Below are 14945 nucleotides of genomic sequence, written 5' to 3'. Positions count from 1 at the left end.
CACACACACGTATGTGTATGTATGTATATATTTATATGTATAAGTCTGTGTATTTCTGTGGATAAGTAGAAAGCATGCTCCTACATCTCCCCCAGCTTCCCCTGAGGTGAGCAGTTCCAAATGTCTGCTCTCTAGGTCTCTCTATCTCCATAGAATCTCTTTAGCTCCCTGGGTCTCTCAGAAGCTGTGAAAGGTCCTTGCTCTGGCCCTGCATTCATCAGGCAGCTTGGGAGGGGTGACCCAGGACTCCTCAAGAGCAACATCTTAGAGAAGGGTCTAAGAGAATTTGGAACTCAAAATTTTAAAAAACAAAGGTTAAAAATTACTTTTATATATGATTGGAAAAAAGTAAAATACTTAAAGCTGAAAAAAAAAACACTCCAAAAAAGGGTTTGAGGAATTGATAGAATGAGCCCTCATTTAGACTTAGGTTGAAAAATAGCCTTCTTTCATGTGAAAAGAGCCTTTTCATTGTGACTTTGAAGGGTCATGGGGAAGTCAGATGAGTTGAAGGTTGGACAGGGGAGAAGAATGAGTCTTCAGAACTAGAAAAAAGGGACAGCGGGGGGAGCGTATCTTATCCAGTCCTTTGGCACTGGACCCTTTGTGGCCCTGAATTGCTCGCAGGAGTGGTTCTGTGACCACTCGGGGAGGTGCAGCTGAGGTCATGTTGTGGCCCCTCTCGCTGAGCCGCCAGCAGGCCCCAGACCACCAAGTCGTTCGCCAGGATGATGCTCGAAGAGATTAGGGAGCTGAATGGGTGTGCTCTAGGACCAAACACTGGGCTGGGAGTCGGAGGGCCTGATTCAATCCCTGAGTCTGCCATTTACTACTTAGAATTTCTGAGTCTGTTCCCTCCCTGGGTAACAAGAGTCTTCTCTGCCTTCCTCGGGTCATAGTTATGGCGAAGAGGTGGTGGGGAGAAAGCTGCTAGCAAACCGTGCGGCACCATGTAAGCGGAGGTGAAGTTTAGGCCCACCTGTTGTCATCGTTGGCTAGCTAAGAATCCAGTTATTTAAGTTGTGGACGAAGTGCTGTTAGGATGCTCGCCCCAGACCTTCACCCACCCCACCTGTGCTTAGATCCAGGGACGCCTGCCTCCTGGCCATTCCAGGAACAAGACACCCCATCTACTGGCTCTGGGCGTGCTCTCTGGAACACTCCTCTCTGCTCGGTCTGCTGGCCTCCGGCTTCCTTTAAGACCCACTAAAATCCCACCATTTTCTTGTTTAGTCATGTTGGCCAGTCTGATAGGTGTGATGTGGTGCTTCAAAGTCATTTTGATTTGCATTTCTCTAATCAATGGTGATTTAGAGCATTTTTTCATATGACTAAAGATGGCTTTAATTTCTTCATCTAAGAACTGCCTGTTCATATCCTTTGACCATTTATCAATTGGAGAATGACTTATATTCTTATAAATTTGACTCATTTCTCTATATATTTTAGAAATGAGGCCCTTATCAGAGACACTGGTTGTAAAAGTTCTTTCTTAGTTTTCTGCTTACCTCTTAATCTTGGTTGCATTGTTTTGCTTGTGCAAAAACTTTTCAATTTAATGTAATTGAAATTATCCATTTTGCATTTCATAATGTTCTATCTCTTATTTGGTCATGAATTCTTCCCTTCTCCTTAGTTCTGATAGGTAAACTATTACTTGCTCTCCTAGTTTACTTGTAGTATCAATCTTCATATCTAAATCATCTACCCATTTTGACTTTATCTTGATATAAGGTGTAAGATGTTGGTCTGTGCCCAGTTTCTGCCATATTATTCTCCAGTTTTCCCAGCAGTTTTTGTTAAATAGTGATTTCTTATCCCAGAAGCTGGAGTCTTTGGATTTATCAAATAGTAGCTTAGTATAGTCATTGACTATTGTGTCTTGCAACACAAGACCTATTCCACTGACCCACCACTCTATATCTTAGCCAGTACCAAGTAGTTTTGATGATTGCTGCTGTATAATATAATTTAAGATCTGGTACCTGTAGGCCACCTTCCCTTGCATTTCTTTTCATTAGTTCACTTGATATTCGGGACTTTTTCATTCATTCTTCCAGATAAATTTTGTTATTGTTTTTTCTGGCTCTATAAAATAATTTTTTGGTAGTTTGATTGGTATGGCACTGAATAAGTAAATTAATTTAGGTAGAATTGTCATTGTTATCACATTAGTTTGGTCTACCCATGAGCAATGGATATTTTTCCAGTTATTTAGATCTGACTTTATTTGTGTGAAAAGTGTTTTGTAATTGTGGTCACAGAGTTCCTGAGTTTGTTTTGTCAAGTAGACTCCCACGTATTTTATAATGTCTACAGTAATTTTAAATGGAATTTCTCTTTCTATCTCCTGCTGTTGGGCTTTGTTAATAATATTTAGAAATGCCAATGATTTGTGTGGGTTCAACAGACGTTTATTAAGCACTTACTATGTTCCATGCACTATACTAGGTGATGGGGTCATAAAATACAAAGAAGGAAACAGTCTCTACTCTCAGAGAGCTTCTAGTCTGAGCTCGGTTAAATGGGAGAAAGACCCATGAAAAATACTTTGAATGCTTGTGGCTCGTCTGATAGCCGTTGGCCACATTTTGTCTTTGAGCATGCGGAGTGTTTACTGGTGACACCAGTGTGGGACAGCCCTAGAGAGTCAATGAGTTGGGAGTGGAGATTTCCTCAGGGGAAGTGATAGGCTGGTGCAAGGGCTGTCTGCAGGGTGTTTTGTTTTTGTTTTGGGTGGAGGGGGCTGGGGGCGGGGGAAACAGACTAGTCCAGGATAGAGTATTATGGAAGAAACAGAGAGACAAAGGTCACACTTGCTGGACAGCCTTACAGCCAGTGGTTAGAAATTTAAGGTTGCCTCTAAAAATGTCTTCTTCTCTTTCCCCTGCCCTCTGTGCTCTGGTCTGTCAGGATGGCCAGCCATTGGCTGGATTGATCCAGGATCACATGGTCTCTGGTGCCAGGATGACCACCCGGGGCTGCTTCTTCACCCGGGAGCAGTACATGGAGCTCGTGTACCGAGGACTGACAGACAAAGTTGGACGAGTGAAGATCTTTCCTCCTGCCATTCTCAAGCCCTGCCCACTATGGACAGGAAAGCAGGTAAAAATCAGCCATTTTTCTTCTGTCCTTTTCAGTCTAAGACTCTTCTGCTTGGCAGGAAAAAAGCAAAAACAAATGGAAAAAAACCAACAACCCAGAAACAAGGTAAAAGCTAAGCAGTCTGACTGTGTCTCCTGCCCATCATCATCATTTCCTCTACCTCAAGCCATGGTCCCAGTTCTTCTGTGAACCTCCTCTGTCCAATATTGATGTCAAAAAGTTCTCTTTGTTCCCGTTAGCGTCCTTGCCAACCTTAGTTCGTGCTGAACTCTGGGACTGTGGACTCTCATTTTACAGGGCTGCCCCATGCTGGTATTCATTGTCCTTTCCCTGCCGTGGCACCATCTTTTTTACTTATCTTTTAAAAACTCTTACGTTGATTTAGTGAGCCTTCCAATCTGCCCCATCTCTCTCTTAACAGTTCCTCCTTTTCCTCCCATTGGAATCTTTTTCTTTTCCATCTTCAGAATGCTATTCTTTAGAGCCTCTCTTCTGCCCTGACTTGATTTCTTCTATAGGATGTTAATCTACAAGATGGATGGATTGAGGAACCCAAGATCATAACAAGGGTGAAGAGTAATGTTCCTGTGAGTGGAGAAGTGGTGGTGGGGGTGCAGGGTGGAAGAATAAGAAGCTGGGGGCACAGTTTCAGGGTGAATTATTCTGAAGGTGGTACACCTTGGAGAGCTGGTGAGGTCTAACATGCTATCCTGCTAGCATGTGGCTGCAATGCAGTGGAGGAGGAAAAGGCCACTGAGGATAAGGCATAGTTCAGATGGCAGGAAGGGCATCGGCATGAGTCTCTGGAGATGGGTGGCAGAAGATTGGGCTGGGCAGTGCCCTGGACCAGGGTGAACTTAGGATGGAAAGAAGCTCCTAGCATGGATTGCAGTGACCTTGGAGGAGGAAAGGTCAGTGAGATGCTTCTGGTCCATAGAGGAGTGGCCTGGAGACGTGGTGAAGAGAGATGGAGTGGGCCCCGCCCTCCTTCTGGGCCTGTGTGCAGTGAGGAAGGAGGCTGAGAGAGTGGCCTTCAGTGAGTGTGGAGGGATGTCACTCTAGGGGAGAGCCAAGGCTCCTTTAAAAGTGACAGGGGTGAGTTTAAGGCTGTAGGGGAGTTTGTGGCCAGTGGCCAGGTGTTCCTTGGGGCCCAGTGGGGTGGGTTAGAGCCCAGGTGGAGATTGGCATCGTCCTGGGGCTGAGAAGGACTGATGAGAACAAGAATGATACCATTTGTAAAGTGCTTAGCCCAGTTGCTGGCACACGGTAGGTGCTCTGTAAATGCTAGCTGTGAGGAGGAGGAGGAGGATTTGGGAGGCACTGGTCTTGCTGGTGCAGGGCCACAGGGGCCGCAGTGGGTCCAGTTGGTGGCTTTGCAGCCCAGGCCTTTGTTAAGCCCTTTGCCCTTGGGCCTTGGAGATAGGGGAGTTTCTGGGTCCTGAAACAGGATTCTGCTTAAAAGGCAGGTTCCAACCCTGGGAAGTTTGTTTACTATTTCCCCAGCTCTTCTTTTCCCACTGGAAGTCATCGGTCTTTGTCATCATTTATAATGGCTGGAAACCTGTGCCAGGAACGATGGCTTGCCTTTTAAAGCTGCCTGGAGAGCGTTGCTCTTTGGCCTGGAAGCGGATGTCTCTTTGGTGCAGCCAGATCTGGCTGGAACGAATGGTCTTGACCTTGGGAAGGCCAGCACAGGCTGGGCCACCAGCTCTGTCAGCCGCCAGGCTGGTTTCCTTTGCCTCCCCTGAAGCACAGCTTAATGTCCCACGTCCTGGAGCTGCTGCTGCCCCCTCAGTGGCCAGTGATCGACCTTGGAGTGAGACCGTGCGTTCAGGCAGGACCTCGGGATGTTCCACTTGGGAAGGTGGATAGTACTCCGTTCTCCGGCATGTACGGGGTGCTTGTGGGCCGCCTCGTTCCTAGGCATGAGTGAGTGGGTAGAGCCACTGCCACTAGTCAGCCCTGCCTCCGTTTGTGCTTCCAGAGCCTGTCCCTGCAGCTCTGCTTCTGAGACATTCTTTGCTTGGTCTGTCCTCCACTCCCAGTGTGGAAACTTCCCCCACTGATGCAGATCACCGTTCATCTATAGCTGTTGTCTGAGAGCGTTGCCTGCCCTCAGGGAGCTGGCCTGCTAACCTCCCTAGGAAGAGGTGGGAGGAGGGAGGAAATCGGAGTCCGAGTCGGAAGCTTTGCCCTGAGAGAGGCCATCATGTTCATGTGGTGGTGGTTGGGTGGTCATTTCATGCCAGTGATTAACCACCCTGTCTGGGCTCCTTCCTGCCATGTTGTTCTGCCTCCCAGTGTGCTCGAGTTCCTCCGGTCAGCCTCTGTTAAGGGCCTGCTTTGGGTCAGGCAGTGTGCTGGGAACTGGGGAGGCGGGGTCCTTGAGAAGCCTTCCCCCGGGGAGGGGCCCCTGTGCCCCCCCACCCCACTTGTGGGGCTTCCTCCATGGGGATCTGGTCATTGAAGCGCTGCTTGTCCTCATTGCATTGATCCCTACCCATCCTCCCTCCTTCCTCCTCTGCCTCTCACTGCTCGGGATCACTTCTGGGCAGGCACGGACCAGCACAAACTCAGCCAGTCTAACAACCCCCCACCCCCATTGAAAGGGGGGAGAATTCAACTCTTCCTGCCTCCTCCCGCAGTCAGTCAGTTGTCTCTCACATTGCTTATCTCCCTTTCACTCCCATTTCCCGGTCTGTTCTGTACGTTTTCCACCTGTTTCCAGTCTGTTCTCGCTACTGTCCAGGTCATTTTCCTAATAAACATTTCTGATCCTGTCCCTCCCTCTGGTCAGATTACCCCAGGTGGCTCTCTCTTGCCCTTGGGGTAAGGGGCCAACTCTCGGCCTGGCATTTAGGGCCTTTGCTGCCCATCTTTCTGGCCCTGTGTCACTTGTCTGCTTCATAAGCCCATTCTAAGCTGGGGCTTCTTGGGCCTTGTCCTGACCTGCTCCCCAGTCCTTTCCAGAGTGCAGGACTACAGCGAGAGCGCCTCCGATCTCTCAGGGAAGTCTGAATGAGTGGGTGCCTTTCCCCCGATTTGTTGTGGCTATCCATCACAGCCCCCAGGTGTTTCAGTGGAATATAGCCTTACAGAATACACCTGGCCTCACAGGGATTTGTGAGCAGCTTCTGGCTCTAGCCGGACCTCTCAGAGCTCCCCACTCAGAATGGTTCGGAGGTTCCTGTGCCCCTCTCCATTTCCTTTCTTGTTCTGTGGCTCTTTGGGAAATAAAAGCTTTCTTCAGTATGACTAAGGAACACTGGGCCGTTCTGTCCTCTGGGTGTATTTAAAGACTGTAACAATAAAACAGAATTCTCTGCTTTGGCTGTTTTCTGTCTGGTTCCTTCTGAAAGGAGTTGCTGCCTATCTCTTAGAATAATAGGCTATAGTTGGGGAAGGGACCTTATTGACCATCAAGGCCAGGGGTTCTTAATTGTTTTTTGTGTCATTGATCTGTTTGGCAGTTTGGTGAAGCCTCTGGACACCTCCAAATCATGTTTGTTGTCTACAGTCATAGTAGAAATGCTAAAGGTTTTCTCTCCACAGCCACAGCAAGCTCCACCACACCAGCATTCCTCCTCACCCCTGGACCGCCCCTCAGAACTGTGACCCACATCCAACCATGGGCAAAGCAAGAGATTCCTGCCTCAGCACTGGCAAAGAGATCCCTGCAGTCCCCCTTTGATCAGCCACTTGATTCCCCCTCACTCTGTGGGCTGGAAGTTCAGGAAAAAGCTGTGGCCCCAGGCCGAGCTTGAGACTTGAAGCTGAGACCTAGCTCCTCTTTCATCGCAGTCACAGACTTTTCCCACTGACCTTCCATGTTGTCTTTGGTGTTCCTGGGTTGAGAAGTCTGGAAACCACCACAGCTGCCCGCAATTCAGTCCTCTGAGGCCTGCTCCAGGGTTGCTGCGGCCTGCATGCCCACGCCGAACTGATCTCCTCTCTCCGCCCGGCGCGATATACCTTTCTGATCAACCATGCCGGCTGTATTTGGCTGGAAATTTGTTTACTCTGTCTTTTTGTGGGTTCTGCTGCTTTAGAATTTGTTTAGAGCCATTTGTTTAGGTATTTGGAGGGCTTTGGGGGAGAGCTCAAGACAGTCACTGCTTTCCCTCCACCATCTTGGCCTAGAAATGCTAAAGGTTAATGAAAAAAAGGTGTACTATTTTTTGCCATCCAAGTTTGTGGACCCCCTGAAACCTATTCACTGACTCCACAGTAAGAACCCCTCATCTGGATCAGTGCCCTCATTTTCTTGGTAATGAGTGCAGTACAGAGCTGGAGTCAGGGGACCTACCAGTTACTGCATCTGTGATGGGGCAGGTCAGCCTCTGGCCCTCAGCTTCCTCATTTGTAAAATGGGGTTCATAGCACCAGTAATACCTGCCTCACAGTGTTATTGTAAACTTTGGGGCAGCTTTATTGTGACTAATAATTGAGCTCTGTGAGTTGAGGTCGTTTGCATGTCTGGGCGGTGGGCAGGCTCGGTCCTCTTGGTTTTTTCCCCTGTGTGGATATAACTCAGGTGAAAGTCTTCTGAGATCTCGTTTAGGAGGCTCTGCACTCTTCCAGACATGCTGCCTCCTGGCTCCTTCTGGGATGCTCCTATCTGGAGCGTTCGCTGGGCCACATGGGTGAGGGGCCAGGCCCCTGGGGGTCTGCTGGAAGGCAGGCTGGACCCGCCCTCTGCTGCTTCTCCATTGCTTTTGTAGGCTCCCCTGAGCCATGTGTACACACAGCTTGTCCAGGTGCCTGGTGGGGCCTGGGACAACTCACCTTCCCAAAGCCTCACAAGGTGAAACAGCACGTCCTGAAGGGATGACTTTGAACCCTCTAACCTGCCTTCCCCAGGCTCGGCTGGGCTCTCCCGCCTCCCCAGCCTCCTCTTCCCCAGGCCTCTGCAGCTCCTGCTGCATCATTGGCAGCCTTCCTTTTATTTTAGACCTCCTCTTCTCTTCATCTTCCATCTGAGGCCCTCCCTGGCTGACTCTGGAATCCAGAGTCTGGATGGTTGTTCACCCTGAGCCACCCTTCCTGGGACTGCTTACAGTCCCAAGTCACTGGTCTTGGTTGTCACCCCCAGTCTCTCCTCAGCAACTTCTGCTCCTCCAAGGTTCAGGATCACCAAACCTGTCACCCAGTCCAGATCTTGGTGGCAGTCATCCAGCTACCCCCCGATGCTTCTTTTCCTCCTTCCTCAGCAAGCCCAGGGCCTGGCTCCTAGGCTTCCTCTCCTCCTCGTCTCCTGCTCTTGTACTAGGGGACTTCACCACCCGTACTGATATTCCCTCAAATATCCTACAAGATTTTCCTGGTTCCTCTCGCTACCATTCCCATGACCTCCTCTCTTCAAGTTCACCTTGATCCCACCATTGTGTGTGTTAGACTTCCACTTGCATGAGCTTGGAAATTTTTTTTATCAATCGTAATCTTTGATCATTCTATCTCTCCCTGTGCCTTGTGACCGCTAACTCCAAGTCAGAGGAAGGGACCAAAGGGGTGGAGTGCACAACACCTGAGACTGATGTTAGTGTGTGGGCCCCACTGTCCTTGATGGTGGCAAAAAAATAAGTTATACAAGCGTTTGTAGATGCTTTTTTCTGTTTTTTGTTTGTTTGTTTTCTTCCTGATCTCATCACAAGCACCCTCAGGAAGATGTGGCTCAGTGGGGGTGTTTTCCCTTTAACTGCTTCTCACTGTCCTAGGAATCAGTACTTTCGATGATCTTCCACTGTCCTCCATCAGATTTTTAAAAGGAGTTTAAATTCTAAATGTTTGTGGCCCCTAGCTGCCATGTCTTTCCATATGGCTAGAAAAGCAAACTAAAGTTGTGTATGGACTCTTGGGGTCACCTTATTGAAGTGGATTTATATTGATTACATTTATTTTTTAATTTCTTTTTTATCATTATGAACCTGATAAATATCAGCAAACATCAACGTTTCCTCATACCAGAAAAAATAGATAGAGAGGACTACATAGGCCGCTATAAATCTCCCCTCTGTGGCTTCACTGATCCTCGTGAAGCTTGTCGGAGTTGTGGGGGGAGTGTAGTTTAAAGTAACTTCTTTCTGCTCATTTTTTAATACTTCACTGATGATCTTTTCTTCCTCTTCTTATTTTCTCATTATCGCCTTTCCCCTTTCACCTTCCATCACCACACGCACAGTCACAACAGCCAAATCTGCGTACCTGCTATATCAGAAATGCACCTCGAGTCCATCCCCTCACTTCTCTGGAGCATCTGTCATCATTCTTAGGTCTTTCACCATTTGTCCTTTATAAAGCTGTACTTCTCTGAGTAGTTCTGGCTCTGCTTCCTTCATCCTGTATCTCCTCTAAGCCTTCCCAGTTTTATTTGAATCTGCCCCTTGCATCATTTCATATGCCACTGGAATGTTCCACTATATTTATATGCCATAATTTGTTTAGCCAGTCCTCTGCCCAATTGATAGGCATCCACTTTCGTTCTATCTTCATTAAAACAAAGTAGTTGCTATCAGTATTTTTGTACCTGTGTGTCCTTTCCCTCCTTCTTTGACCTTTTTGTAGTGGTATCACTGAGTCAAGGGGTGTGTGCACAGTGTGGTACCTTTCGGGTCTGTTAGTACCTTCCAGGTCCTGTCCAGAATGGTTCGGCCACTTTATTACTTCCCTGAAGTGCAGTTCTGGGTCTTCTCTCTTTCTGCAGCCCCTACAGTCATTGTTGTTCTTTTCCTTTTATTATCAGACGTTTGATGATCTAATGAATGTGAGGGGTTCTTATACTCTTTGTTTCTCTTATTCTCTTATTAATGATTTAGAACATTTTTTAATGGTTTCTTCTTTTGAGGACTGCTCAAGGAATGGCTCTTGTTCTAATATATTTGTATTAATGCCCCGTATGCCTAAGATAATAGACATTTGTCAGAGAAATTGAGGCTTTTTTTTAACCTAACTGTTTACTTTTTCATTCTAACTATTGATTTTGTTTGTACAAAAACCTTTCTCTTTTAAATTCTATTTAAAATTATGCATTTTATTTCCTATGATCCTTTCCATCCCTTGTTTGATCAGAAGCCTTTTTCATATTCATAATTGTAAAAATTATCTCTTTTCCTGCTTTTTAAATGTGTTTACGAGATGACCATTTAACTAGGTCCTATGTCCATCTGAAACATTCTTGATGGTGCAAGATGTTGGCCAAACCTAATTTCTGCCAGACTGATTTCCTGCTTTCCTAGCTGTTTTAAAATTTCTTTAAGAAATAGTTAAAGTGCCAGTGTCTGTCCTCTTTCCCATGGGGCAGGCATCAAAACATCATTTAAATAGGTTCCTTTGGAGCTTAATTGCTTGTCATGTCTTTTTCTCATTCCCATTCTTCTAGTTTCTTATTAACTTTGGTCCTTGCTCTGACAAGTCCATGTTCTTGACTGTACATAGACAACTGGTTCGGGAAAGACTCCCGAATCACTGACAACCCGTTTCCTGTCTGTTAAAACAGAAACAGTTTCAGGTTTTGTTGTGGTTTTGGTGTTCCCACGTCTAGTGGCTACCAGTCTTTTTTTCAAAGGAGGTATTCGTAACGTGTAGACGTGAGACTTCCACAGGCCTTTGGCCTCTCTTGTGCCGTGTTTCGTGACACATCCTCTTTCTGTTTTTGTTCTGTCTCCCAAACTTGTGTTTTGGAGTGGGACTTCGAGGAGAAGTGAGCCCGGCTGAGTGTACGGAGAGTGCTGGGAGTGAAGGCTTTCCTGTGGAGGACACTGGGGGCCACGCAGGAGTGAGGCCATTCCAAGAGCCTTACGTTCTAATTTTCCCTTTGTTTCCTGTTCCTCTCTGCCCGCGACAGATGGGAAAGGGGCCTCAGAACTTCCTCATGCATTTGTGCTGTCTTTGCTTCTTTACAGGTTGTCTCTACGTTGCTAATAAACATAATCCCAGAGAACCACATCCCCTTGAATTTGATTGGGAAGGCAAAAATCAGCGGGAAAGCCTGGATCAAGCAGAGTGCCCGAGGTGCACCAGCAGGTGGCCTGGATGCTATGTGCGAGTCCCAGGTATGTTTGTGGCTGATGTTATTTCTCCAGGTCTAGAGGCACGGCCTCGTTTGGAGCAGGTTGATGAGAAATAAAAGAGAATAGGCTGAAGACAAGCACAAAACCAGGCAGTGATTCCTGAGGGGAAAAGGAGAGTTTGGGCTCAAAAGCCATGAGGCTTTTATTCTCTCTGGGGAGACAACATGTATGCCTCTAAATACATAGAAGATATACGTGACAGTTATTGGAGGGGAAGGCGGTGTGTGTGTGTGTGTGTGTGTGCGCGCGCGCACGCACGCACACGCGCATGCATCTGCATAAGCCTGTGCTGGGGAGTGGGAAGGTGAGATACGTAGGAGAGGTTAGGAGGTAACTGTGGCATCGTGGGTAGAGAGGTGGCCTTGGCATTGGGAAGACCCAGCTTTAAGGCCTTCCTCTGACACATACTGGCATTAGTGAATCTCTTGGTGCCTGGGCCACTCTAGTTCAAAGACCATGTTGTGGAGCTGGTGCCCATCTGAGTTGGTAGAGGGAGTCTTCCTCCATTTTGTGAGTTGCCTGCAATATGGTGCATTGTCACCAGCAGGTTCCTTGCTGTCCCACCCCTTCTTCCTCGTAGGTCATCATCAGAGAAGGGGAGCTGCTCTGTGGGGTCTTGGACAAAGCCCACTATGGCAGCTCTGCCTACGGCCTGGTCCACTGCTGTTACGAAGTCTATGGCGGAGAGACAAGCGGCCAAGTCCTCACGTGCCTGGCTCGCCTCTTCACGGCCTACCTGCAGCTCTACAAGGGCTTCACCCTGGGTAAGGGCCCTGGTGCACCCGGAGGCCCAGATTGGATTATAGAAGTGGGCCCTTCACCGATAGTTGACAGGTGGCTCAGCGCCTTCATAGTTAGTGGGTGGTTCAGTTCCTGGGTTGGCCCCTTCATCTTTAGTTGGTGGGTGGCTCAGGAGAGTTGGCTACTTGAACTCTAGTTCTGCTGGTCTGTCCACATGGGGAGAGGCCAAGAAGCAGAGACGGGGCTCAAGTGTGTTGGAGGAGGGTGCGGGGTGGGGGTCTTCTCCAGCCATCCTGGTTGACTTCAGAGAGTGTTTGTAAAAAGTCAGTTCCAAGTCACCTAACACCGACCTCATTAGAGGGACCCAGATCTTCTCCAGCCAATGAGATACTTCTTTACACTTTGACTCACTTGGGGCCTTTGGGTTCCCAGGAATTTCTTTGAACAATTTGAGATATAATTTTTCACACACAAGAGGTTTTGTTTGCCTCTCAGCTCAGAGCCAGAAATGGAGACCTTGTGTGTGGTTTATTGGTAGTGTTTATATTGGAGGCAGGAAATGCAGTGGATGATGTGTGGTCAATGGTCCGCTCACCTTATTTGAGGCCTGACGGTTTCTCCCGTGCCCTGGCACCCCTCCTGCTTCCATAGCAGCAAGCCCATCTCCCTCAGAAGGGGACAGGGGATGTCCCATCTGTGAATGGGCATGAGGTGGGCTGCCGCAGTCTGCCTCTTGCCTCATCTTGTCTAGAGCCAGGCTCCTTGGCAGCCTTCTCCCTGGCCACCATCTTGGTCCCTGGCCTAGCCTCCTGCCCCCCTTTATCAGTTTTCTTCCCACATTAGAAGGTGCGTCCCTTGAGAGCAGGAGCTGTTGCATCTGCTTGTGTGCGTCCCCAGTGCCTGCACCCTTGGACCAACCCCTCAGTTACACTCTCCCCCACCCTCTCTTTGTCCACCTTACCCTGTAGGCGTGGAAGACATTCTGGTGAGACCCCGGGCAGATGCCAAGAGGCAGGCGGTCATAGAAGAGTCCTCTCACTGCGGCTCCCGAGTAAGGCGGGCTCTAGGAGGGCAGGGGATTCACACCAGTTGCCCTTTCCCTGCACACCCGTAGGACTGACCCATCCGCTTCTCTCACTGCAGGCCGTCAGGGCCGCCTTCAATCTCCCTGACACAGCGTCATGCGAGGACGTGCAAACCAAGTGGCAGGATGCCCATCTCAGCAAAGACCAGAGGGACGTTAACATGGTCGATCTCAAGTTCAAGGAGGAAGTGAATCATTACAGCAACGAGATTAACAAGGTTAGCGCAGGCCCCCTCCTGGGCCACCGTGGTCCTCAGAGGTGGCCAGGATGGCATCCCCCGTGTCCCTCGGCTTGGCTGGCCAGCCTCAGAAAGGAGTTTTCTTCATTCGTAGCATTTATTAGGTGCCTACTGTGTGCCAGCCACAGTGCTGGAGCTGCGGTCACAAAGGCAAAGGAGCCCCTGCTTGCATTCTGCCAGGGGCGTCATCTGTGAGGAAGAGGAGGAAGCTGGGAGCCCTGAAACAGTTACCAGAAGTCTGCTCTTTTTGAAGCTGTGGGGGAAGTCTTTTTGTTCGTTGATCTCTTCACTGATGGATTCTGAGGGTTCTTTTGGCATATTAATTAGCAAATACCTGAATAAAATGCATGCCTGTGTAGAGGCCCATGATGTGAGCTGCCACGCTTTTGGCTTGCACAGCCCACCGAAGGCACTTGGCACCACCTGCCCCGGGCCTCATCCCGTCCTGCGCTTTTCCCAGGCTACTTTGCCAGGCAGATGAGAGACTGAAGAGAAGAGGGGGCGTGTCCTGTAGCATGGGGTGTGGGAGAAGCTGCTTTACTCTGACCTTGGACACCCTGTCTTAGGGCTTCAGGGTGTGGGATCCAGGCTGGGTCTATCATCTTAACCGGTTAATCCACACACACCCCCCAGGACCTTCCTTTCCCATGTCTGGGAGGCTTCATCCTCCTTCCAGTAAAGGGATTTCAGGCTGTGTATGGGAGATTTTTGGCTAGAGGAGCAGGAGTGCTCATCCCCTTGGAAAGCTGATTATGGGCAGGGATCGCAGTGTTTTTCTGCACATCCTCCTCAGCTGACCCTTCAAATGTTCTCTGGAGCCTGACTCCTAAAATCTTTCCCTGGCTTGGTTCCTTTGTTTTTCTAGAGTTTGAATGTGAACTTACTGTAACCTTAGGCCTCAGGCCTTGGCTTCTTCCTGAGGTAAAGCCTTCAGCTCAGGCACAAGCCAACACGTCACTTTGGGAAAACCGTCACTGGGTGCTACCTAGGGAGGCCCTCATTTAGCATGGGGATTTGCTTGTTGGAAATTAGTGTGTGGGACTGAGGTGGCTTCTCCCCTAGGCCACTGTGCAGATATACTTAATCTTTCCCCCCTCCACTTTTCTTTTCTTTCTTTTTTAATAGTATTTTATTTTTTTCCAATTTTTAACATTCATTTTTTAAAAAATATTAAGTTCCAAATTTTTCTCCTTCCCCCTTCCGAAAATGTTAAGCAATTTGATAAAGGTTCTCTATATGCAATCATGTAAAATATATTTCCATATTAGTTGTGTTGTATGAGGAGAAACAGAAGAAAAGGAAAAAACTATGAAAAAAAAGAGAGAATAGTATGCTTCAGTCTGCATTCATACTCCACCAGTTCTTTCTCTGGAGGTGGATGAGTACTTTGGAATTGTCTTAGATCATCGTATTGCTGGGAATAGATAAGGCATTATCTGAGGTAGCTGATCATTGCACAGTGCTGCTGATACTGCCCACAGTGTTCTCCTGGCTCTGTTCCCCTCTTCACTTTTCCATTATCGAGTGCACTTATTCTTTATTGCCTTCGTTAATTAGCAAATGAACTGGTTACACTTTGAAAATACTTAGGTGTGTGTGTACACACCCCCCTCCACACCCACATCTATATACATAAAAACAAACACGTACATCTGCATCTGTATCTATATGTGTACACACTCATGCAAATTTATACATATATACAGAAAC

At 48.1% G+C, this 14945-nt stretch overlaps 1 protein-coding gene across 1 annotated transcript in view; it reads left to right on the top strand.

Annotated features, from left to right (window-relative positions):
• POLR1A (RNA polymerase I subunit A) overlaps positions 1-14945 on the top strand; it is a 79401-nt gene that overhangs the window by 30318 nt on the left and 34138 nt on the right. The window contains exons 14-18 of the mRNA XM_027860449.1: positions 2914-3105; positions 11004-11153; positions 11752-11935; positions 12881-12963; positions 13056-13214. Coding sequence (XP_027716250.1) covers positions 2914-3105; positions 11004-11153; positions 11752-11935; positions 12881-12963; positions 13056-13214 — 768 coding nt within the window. The remainder of the gene's footprint in view (positions 1-2913; positions 3106-11003; positions 11154-11751; positions 11936-12880; positions 12964-13055; positions 13215-14945) is intronic.

Source organism: Vombatus ursinus, unplaced genomic scaffold (genome assembly GCF_900497805.2).
Source record: "Vombatus ursinus unplaced genomic scaffold, bare-nosed wombat genome assembly UNPS02014181.1, whole genome shotgun sequence".
NCBI classification, from domain to species: Eukaryota; Metazoa; Chordata; class Mammalia; order Diprotodontia; family Vombatidae; genus Vombatus; species Vombatus ursinus.
This window is presented reverse-complemented; position numbering and strand designations above follow the sequence as displayed.